At 36.0% G+C, this 9965-nt stretch overlaps 1 protein-coding gene across 1 annotated transcript; it reads left to right on the top strand.

The window, feature by feature from the left end:
- The first annotated feature begins 1354 nt into the window (after window positions 1-1354).
- slc12a3 (solute carrier family 12 member 3) lies at window positions 1355-9763 on the top strand. The gene is given in 26 exon segments (XM_042744170.1): window positions 1355-2009; window positions 2229-2351; window positions 2942-3017; window positions 3181-3276; window positions 3441-3580; window positions 3758-3868; window positions 3951-4062; window positions 4190-4320; window positions 4446-4530; window positions 4674-4828; window positions 4927-5034; window positions 5145-5268; window positions 5377-5478; window positions 5777-5932; window positions 6104-6203; window positions 6347-6458; window positions 6810-6947; window positions 7086-7196; window positions 7275-7356; window positions 7446-7532; window positions 7617-7718; window positions 7809-7920; window positions 8630-8716; window positions 8827-8962; window positions 9055-9122; window positions 9262-9763. Coding segments are annotated over 26 exon segments (3045 nt in total). The 5' UTR covers window positions 1355-1760; the 3' UTR covers window positions 9404-9763.
- The last annotated feature ends 202 nt before the right edge of the window (window positions 9764-9965 follow it).

Here is a 9965-nt window from a genome sequence, read left to right as displayed (position 1 = left end):
TTACCTCTGTGTACATAGACTAGTTGGGACAACATTTGGGGTAATTTTGTTGGTCTGACAAGGGTTTTTATGTAGTTTCAAGAAAATTTTTTTCTTTTTTGAGACTCAAAAGGTTTAGTAAACTTGAAATTGTGCAGTTGCATTTTCTACAGTGTGATCAAGAAACAATTGTGCTGCTTGCTTATTGATTTATTTATATCCATGATACATGTTCAAGATTCTTACATGAGTAGAAAGTTAAAAAGAATAGTATTTATTTAAAATATAATTATTTTTGTAACAATGTCGTTACTGTCACTTTTGATCAATTTAATGCATTCTTGCTCAATAAAAAGTATAAATTTATTTTTTGGGGGGGGAGTACAAACTTTTGTATATTTTGCATTAGTTTTCTTAATTTATATTTATTCATTACAAATGATCATCATAAGAGGACTGTCCATCTTATTTTATATGTACATGTGACTTAAAAATTACAATTGGTTTTATCAGATTAAATCCATCTTCTGATGTCATTAGTACGATTGTATGTAATATGAAAATTTGGCTGTTTCCTACAGTAGACTCATTGTAATTTCAATTTAAACCACTTTATACAGTCTTCTATTCCTTGTTCTGGCAGCTCCCCTCAGGCAGGATTTCAAAATGACCATTTAGTAGCTGGTTTTCTGCTTAAGCTCTTGGTGTCTAATAATAGAAATTTAATCAAAAATCTGCTTCAAAGCAGAGCACCTGTGGGTACGTTTGTAGGATCTGCACTAATTACACTGAAAAGGCTCCACCTTTGGGGCTTCCAGACCAATTTCTGCAGAAATAATTACTTAACCCGATGCTGCTCCCTGGGTCACATGCATTGGCAGACATCGGTCTTTTAGTTAATGAAGAACTGTTTCTGCAATGATCTGTCAACGCTTAAGGGAAAAGGCTGTCAGCTGGAACAACTGTGAGCTGCTGGCAGGTTAAAGTGGCTTAAATGAAGGTCACTATGGGTTGGAAAAGTCTCTGATCGAGACAGATACACATCTCAGTCAATATCGTTTCTTGGTTGCACTTTAGATTAGATTTTAAGGTGTCTTGTTGCACTGTAATCATAAATGAAAGCACTGAGTAATATATTCATTAACATGGACTTAGGGTAGGGTTTGGTTTAGGGTTAGTTGCATGTAGCCTAATTATGAATAATTTACTGTTATTATTAAAGTAAGTACATGTGACGTAACATGGACACTGTAAAATAAAGTGTTCATTTGTATCTCAAAGAAAAGTCATTGTTCAGAAAGTTTTCCCAGTACTGTGATTTGTCCTGATTGCTATCAGAAAAAAAAGAAAAAAAATATATATATATATATATTAAAAATAAAAAAATATTTATTAAAAAATTAAATTAAATTATTGACAATAACTACTGACTGTTTTTTCCCAAAATAAATTTGTAATGTATTGTTTCTTATGCATGACACAGGATTCTCAAAACCTACAGTTGTCCTTGAGAACAAGTGTCAAGGATATCTGACCTGAGATCTGAGTCATTACATGTTCTAATGTTTTTTTCAAGCCCCAGTACAAGCAAAAGGCCCTGCAGCAACAATTAAGAATTAATGACCTTTACAAGAGCTCCTGAATATGTTCTTACACCAATCATACATCCATAAGTGGTTCCTTCCGGCTCAGGTATAATATAACCCTTCAAATCAAGCCCTCACTTTACTCAGACGGCTGTTGATTCAGTTGTGTTGGAAGTACTGCAGACCAATGAAGGGATGAACCTCACAACCGCCAGAAGCCCTTTCTCAGTCTCTTCGTTGAGCAATGGAGATGACCGTAAATTCAGTCTGGTATGATGTAGCAGTTATGATACCGACAGCGTGGCCTCCCACAGCTCTGGAGTCTTTTCTGGATATGACACGTTGGATACTCCGCCGAGTTATGACTTCTATTCCAACACTGAGATTTTTGGGAGAGCAAAGAAGTCAAGACCTTCTCTCTTTCAGCTTCACTCCAACCCACAGGTAGGAACCACATAAAACTGACATAAAGTGTTTCCTTAGAAATTTCACAAATAACATACTAACACTGCTGAAGAATGTCAGTGAGTACTTCCAGATGAAACTAAATGTTGATAAGCTTTATTAGAATTTAATAGGATAAGATTTATTCTAAACATATTCGAATAAATAAATCTACGATCCAGAACTATTTTCCACTAGCTCATATAAGATTTCTCTCAGGACGACCCTTCTCCACCTCCTCTCTATGAGGAGTCAAGTGTGGACAAACAGAGTCCGGATGAAGATGAACCCACAGAACCTCCTCCAGAACCGGCCCGCTTTGGATGGGCTCAGGGAGTCATGGTAAGAACATTTAAGACTGCCACAAAAACGTATTTAGAGCCACATTTGAAAATATATGAGTGTAACTAAGTAAAATAGTAGTAAAAAGTTAAATTATGTAATTATGCATAATCTCCAAACTAACTCTCGTTTTTAAGCCATTTTTGTTTGGAAATACGAAGTCAGATCTCCTGAAGTTCACATTATGAATCTAAAATCTGACACTCAAAAAGTGCCCAAATTCTGTTTTTTTTTTTTTTTAAATAAAGATAGGCAAGATATGCCTGTATATATTTCATAATATTAAAAGTGTTCCTGTGGCTCAGTGGTAGAACATTATGTTAGCAGTGTAAAAGGTCATGGGTTCGATTCCCAAAGAACACATATATTGGTAAAAAATGTATATCCTGAATGCACTGTAAGTCGCTTTGGATAAAAGTGTCTGCTAAATGTATATTTTATTATATTGCAAAGGCATTTATACATTTTTAAGTGTTTTAAAGTATGTATGTTTCTCCATATGGGTACTCCAAACATCTCAAAGTCAAGCAGAAAGTTGTCCTCTGAATGGATTCTGTTTGAGCAACGCTGTCTTCTGTGGCTCTCTTTAGATCCGCTGTATGCTGAATATCTGGGGTGTTATTCTGTACCTGAGGCTTCCCTGGATCACAGCTCAGGCAGGGATTGGTATGTCAGTCTCTGTTCTTGTTTTTTTTAATGTGTGTGTTTTACTGCTAAATCCTGACTTGATTTTTGTAAAACCCCTTGGGGCTATAAGTTACATATATCACTGTGATGTATGGTGTCAGTGCTTTCTATTAAAATGAACATATTCTTCTTCACTTTAAAGGACTGACTTGGATTATAATCTTGGTCTCCTCCTCTATAACGGGCATCACTGGCTTGTCCACATCGGCCATTGCCACTAATGGAAAGGTTAAAGGAGGTAAAGATAAACGATACATGTATACAGTACGCTGAGTAAATTTGACTAACATGAAGCCATTATCAGACTTTATTTCGGGATGCAATATTGCCTAGACTTGTTATTTAATAACCATCAGATATCAGCAGTGATTTTTTTGTATTCTTTTGTATTTCTCTCTCCAGGTGGAACATATTTTCTGATCTCTCGTAGTTTGGGTCCAGAACTAGGAGGCTCGATTGGGCTTATATTTGCTTTTGCTAATGCGGTAGCTGTAGCTATGCACACTGTGGGCTTTGCTGAAACAGTGCAGGCGCTCATGCAGGTGGGTGATATGGAAAAGTATACCAGAATACACTGAAAATTAAAGATGAATTTTAATTGTACCGCCATAATCATTTTTCTTCCATGTTACGCAAAAGGAGAAATTTTTCCATGTTTTCCACTTTCCATGTTTGAACAATGATGTTGATCCTTTTTTTTTTTTAATGATGCTCATCAGGAGAGGGATGTTAGCATGGTGGACAAACTAAATGATATCCGTATCATTGGAGTGATTACTGTCACCTGTCTGCTGGCCATCTCAATGGCTGGAATGGAATGGGAGTCAAAGGTACGTTTCTCAGCAGAGTGATTTTAAGCAATTTTGTCTAGCTCAGCTCCTAATAGTTTGCACTGGTTTGTTCTTCTCCCAGGCCCAGGTTTTGTTCTTCTTTGTCATCATGGTCTCCTTCGCCAGTTACATTGTGGGAACCATCATTCCAGCCACTCCAGAGAAGCAAGCCAAAGGATTTTTCAGCTACCGAGGTCAGAGAGCAATGCAGTCAATATGTTCCACAAATGTGCTAATGACATTTCACCCTCATTTTCTCATTGCTAGTCAGATTACACTGCCATATGTTCTTCTTAAAGTGTCTCAATTTGTGCCCAATAGCTGATATTTTTGCGGAAAACTTTGTGCCCGGCTGGCGCGGACTGGAGGGCAGTTTCTTTGGCATGTTTTCTATCTTCTTCCCCTCAGCTACAGGCATCCTTGCGGGGGCTAATATCTCTGGAGATCTGAAGGCAAGTTGAGCTCCCAGTCTTAGTGATGTATCTTCCAATAATAATAAAAAAAATGTATTTGTAGAACTCAAGTCTCTAAAAGCTTGTTTTCTGTCTATTGTTTTCAAACCCACCACCTCCCATAGGATCCAAATGTTGCTATACCCCGTGGTACAATGTTGGCCATTTTTTGGACCACTATCTCATATCTCATTATCTCAGCTACTATTGGTGAGTATCAGAAATGCCTAACAAGTCCATGATAATGTCAGTTGATTATTATTTTATTCCTTCCTATTCAAATATGTTGGTCTTTTATATAACTTCAAACTGTACGAAGTTTGTAAATGCTGTTTTCTTTTAATGCACTCCAGGCTCCTGTGTTTTGCGTGATGCTTCTGGTTATATAAATGACACGGTGTCATCTTTGTCTGGGGAGTGTTTGGGAGTGGGCTGCAACTATGGCTGGAACTTCACTGAGTGTATGACCAATAAGACCTGCCCCTTTGGACTCAGCAATTATTACCAGGTGACCATTATGTCTAAATGGTCATTGAGCAGTGTTTTCAGAAATTTCTCTGGTGGGTTAGCAGAAATGATTTGTTCTTCTTTCATATATCACTTCAGAGTATGAGCTTGGTGTCTGCGTTTGCTCCTCTGATCAGTGCTGGTATTTTTGGAGCCACTCTTTCCTCAGCCCTGGCCTGTCTGGTATCTGCTCCTAAGGTTTTCCAGGTAATGAATGAGCCCATGAACATCTTCTTACCTCCATTGTCAAATGCTTATTTACTCATTTAAACACTCTTCTTACTTCTTGTTTCCTTCTATCCCTTGTTTCTTAATAGTGCCTTTGCAAGGACAAGCTGTATCCAGGCATTGGATTTTTTGGGAAGGGTTATGGGAAGAATAATGAACCACTGAGAAGCTATCTGCTAGCCTACATCATCGCTATATGCTTCATTCTTATTGGTAAAGCATCAAAATGTACCCATGCAAGTTATGAATGCTCTCAAAAAAGTTGTTTATTTTATATTAGAGCAATTTTTTGACATACAAATGTTCTAACGTATATTTCAGCTGAGTTGAACACCATTGCTCCCATCATCTCCAATTTTTTCCTCTGCTCTTATGCCCTCATCAACTTCAGCTGCTTCCATGCCTCCATCACTAACTCACCAGGTGAGTGGCATTAAGCCACAATGGGTTAAGTTTTAACAGTTTATGAAGCAATATTTTTTTGCTAATCAGTTTAATGGTCCGTACTGTAACCACCGCAGGGGTGTTTTCTTGAGATAGCGTGTGATAACATGACAAATGCAAACAAAATAATGTTTTGCGGAAATAATGTAATACTCTATTTCAGCCATTTGTATTCTCATTAATCTGTATATGCTACTGTAAATTCACAGGTCTCAAAACAGCCATATTCATATTGATGCTCACTGAAGCTTTTCTCATTTTCCTTCTGTGTGAGCAGGCTGGCGTCCAACTTTTCGATTTTATAGCAAGTGGCTGTCTTTGCTCAGAGCAGTAGTGTCTGTAATCATCATGTTCCTCCTAACCTGGTGGGCTGCTCTTATAGCCATTGGCATAGTCATCTTCCTGCTGGGATATGTGCTGTATAAGAAACCCGGTTAGACACCTACACTCTTTATAGCTTGTGGACACGAGTCTTTGTCAGAAATAATTTGTCTCACAAAGCTCATATTATTCCATCGAGCATTTCAGCTTGACCCGAATAATATTGCCAAGCTTTAATCACGCGCTTAGTGCATAAGTATTGTTTGTGTTTTGTACATTTCAGATGTCAACTGGGGTTCATCAATGCAGGCCAGCTCGTATAACATGGCACTGTCTCAGTGTGTAGGTCTCAACCAAGTGGAAGATCATATTAAAAATTATAGGTAAATAACATTAATGTCTACCAATCATAGCTTCCTTGAAAATGTTCCATTTATGTTTATCTTCTTAGTTTTTTCTATTCTCGCTTGTTCATTTTCGTCATTTTTTCCTGTGTCCTACTTTTTCCATCTGTTCTTTTTCTCAGGCCACAGTGTTTGGTCCTCAGTGGGCCTCCCTGTATGCGTCCTTCCCTAGTGGATTTCATCAGCACCTTCACCAAGAACCACAGCCTTATGATATGTGCAAATGTCATAACAGTGAGTCTACGAATAGAAACATTAAACAGTTATGAAAAGAGATGATGGTCTAAATGGTGGTTTAAAGTATTTTATTAACCTAAGTAACAAAAAGGGAACATTTATTTTACCGACTTTCAATTATTCCTTTACAAAAAAAGAAAAGAAAACGGTTGTGGATTCTTACAGTCATAGAAAGCCTAAGCCTACATTAAAAATAATATTAAATATGGAAATTCAGCAAAAAATTAAATATGCAAAATCAGTCAGATTTATACATTTAAAAAAATCTATATAATTTTTTTTAGTTATAATACTTCATTGGCTAGAAATTTCAATTGCTGTTTCTGACTAACTGTGTGTTATTGACAGGGTGGACCCTCACCTGGCTCTGTGGACTCAGCCAAAATCAGTACTCATTTAAAATGGCTAGACAAGCGCCGCATTAAGTCCTTCTACCACACTGTAGTGGCTGATGACCTTCATGTCGGCGTTCAGATGTTGCTGCAGGTCACCCACGTCCCATAATATACTACACTTCATATTCTAACCTAAAACAAACATCATTTATTTCACTTTTCAGCTTCTGATGAATATGTACCACCAAAATGAGTCTGGTAATGTCTGTTTGTGATGGTTCTATTTCAGAGTACGGGTTTGGGTCGGATGAAACCTAATGTCCTAGTGATGGGATTTAAGAAGAATTGGCGTAAAGCTCAACCAAACAACATTGAAAACTATATTGGAATTTTGCAGTATGTATATCATACGGTTACCTCAGTGTTAAATTCCGATGAGAAAAGTCAAGGCATGTGACCATTCCATATTTTTTTTAAGGATGCATTTGACCTGCAATATGGTGCATGTGTTCTTCGGATGAAGGAGGGTCTTGACATAAGTCGAACAATGCAAGCGCATGGTATGGAATATTTCAAAACTAACTTTCTAAAAATTTTCTATAGTTTATGTGCAATTAATTTTTCTTAATGAAATTTCCATTCACTGTAGTGAATTTAGGGTTTGAGACATCTACTGAACAAGCACTTGACACAAGGAGCTCAACGACTACTACATCACCCACAATTGACACATCACGTTTGTACCCAAGCTCTTAAATACTGAATTTATTCATGGTTGTTCATCTTTTTGTCAAACCATTTGTATATCCTTGTGTTGCAGTGGACCCTGAGGAACTAATGGCCACATCCCAACCAACTACTGTATTCCAGACTAGACAAGGAAAGAAGACCATTGATGTGTATTGGCTCTCTGATGATGGGGGTGATTTACACTGATATACAAATAACGTGTTCATTTTTAAAGATTTTATTGTGGAAAAACATGTCTTTTAACAATTCATTATGCTGTCAGGTCTGACACTATTACTGCCTTACCTCCTGACCCGTAAGAAGCGCTGGGGCAGATGCAAAGTGAGGGTGTTTGTTGGAGGTGAAGCTCAAAAAGTTGAGGACCAGAAACAAGAGTATGCATAACCTTAATTGTGAAACTTTTAGTGGTAAACCTTTATAATATCATGTCCGTATTGCACATATTACATGTAAATATATACTACCAAAAGTTTAAAAGTTTAGGTTTGTAAGTCTTTTTTTAATGTTTTTGAAAGAAGTCTCTTATGTTCACTAAGGCTGCATTTTTTTATTAAAAATAAAGTATAAACAGTAATATTGTTCAATAGTATTAAAATTTAAAATAAATTTTGTATTTTAATCTATTTTAAAATATAATGTATTCCTGTGATGGCAAAGCTGAATTTTCAGAAATCATATAAATCATTCTAATAAGCTGATTTGGTGCTCAAGAAACATTTCTTATTATTATTAGTATTGAAAACAGTAGTGATGCTTAATATTTTTGTTGAAACTATAATGCATTTTTTTGGATTCTCTGATGAACTGAAAGTTCAGAAGAACAACATTTATTTTAGTTTTTTTTTTTTTTACAATGTAATTTTTTTAATCAATTTAATGCAAATTTAATGCATGATTAAAAAAACTAATTTTTAATCGTACAATATATATACACTACATTATAATATTTATTTATTAATATATACTTTAAAATATATATCTTAATGCATTAATCTTCATTTATTTATTATTTTTAACAGCATGTATTTAATTGGTCCTCAAAATTTCAAAGTTGATTAAGAGCTTGCATTTGTCAATTTACAGGCTCAAAGCTCTGATCAGCAGGTTCCGTCTGGGTTTCCAAGATGTTCAAGTCCTTCCGGACATCAATGGGAAACCACAGGCTGAGCAGTACAGTTTCATTCATTCCATTGCTGTTACGACTTTCTGCACTTACCTAATAGAAAGTATATTCTTATGAAAACAAATGTTGTGTTTGTGTCCCCAAATTACTGAAACAGCATTAAAAGATTTGAAGACCTCATAGCTCCGTACAGAGTAAGTTCAGTCCAAAAGGATGGTCAAGAAGCTGATGAGACGACAAAGGATTTCTCCTGGATGGTGTCTGATGAGGAAATGGAAACGTTCAGAGCTAAGGTATTTCAAATGATGGTGTTCAGATACGTAGTCTACATTCTTCGTAAGCCATGCATTATCGTTTTAAACATTTTTCTCACATGTTTGTGCAGTCCCTCCGACAAATACGTCTGAATGAAGTTATTCAAGATTACTCAAGAGATGCTGCACTGATCATTGTGTAAGTGTTATTCATACAGGATGTGGTGCCATGATGTAATTTAGATTAGGCATGCACAAAAAGAAAACTTTGATCGACCGATTTAACTATGAGTGAGTTTCTGACATCACCTGTCTTTTTTTTTTTTTTTTTTTGGCAGAACGATGCCCGTGGGGCGAAGAGGGGCGTGTCCCAGTTCCCTTTACATGGCTTGGCTAGAGATTGTATCACGTGACCTTCGACCTCCAGTTCTTCTTGTCCGAGGCAATCAGGAAAATGTGCTGACGATGTACTGCCAGTGAACACCACCTTTTCCTGACATAACTGTTCACACTCGTACATCAGATGAAAAGAAACTCTTGTTAATGACACGTTAAAATAATGACAGATTTACATACTTTCATAATGTGTTTCATTCTTGTTCTGATGTTAATAGGGTGTTTGTTTTAAATGGTTTCACCTTTTTTTCAGTATATATTCAAAAATATAAACTTTTGCTGATTTAGATCTTATGTACTTTCTCTGTTTATTCTGATTATCTTAATTCAGTGATTGAACAATTTGCATATGTATAGATTTGTTTTTGTTTTTTTCTTTTTAATGGCAATTGATATTACTGAATATATTTAATAAATTACTAGGCCTACTTATGTATTAAATCTGTTCCTTCTCAGACTATTATTTTACATTATGGCATTATGGCAAACCTAAATAATTTGTTTTGTCATTGAAATTAGATGTTTAATCTGCAATTTATCAAAATTAACTCAATTAGTTTTATATCAGTTATTTACAAAGTTATTTAGTCATGTCAGGTATGACATGGGACAGACCAAAATCATCATTTTAATCGGAAAGCAGACA

Source organism: Cyprinus carpio, chromosome B18 (genome assembly GCF_018340385.1).
Source record: "Cyprinus carpio isolate SPL01 chromosome B18, ASM1834038v1, whole genome shotgun sequence".
NCBI lineage: Eukaryota > Metazoa > Chordata > Actinopteri > Cypriniformes > Cyprinidae > Cyprinus > Cyprinus carpio.
Note: the sequence above shows the minus strand (reverse complement) of the source record. Positions and strands in the feature narration are given on the sequence as shown.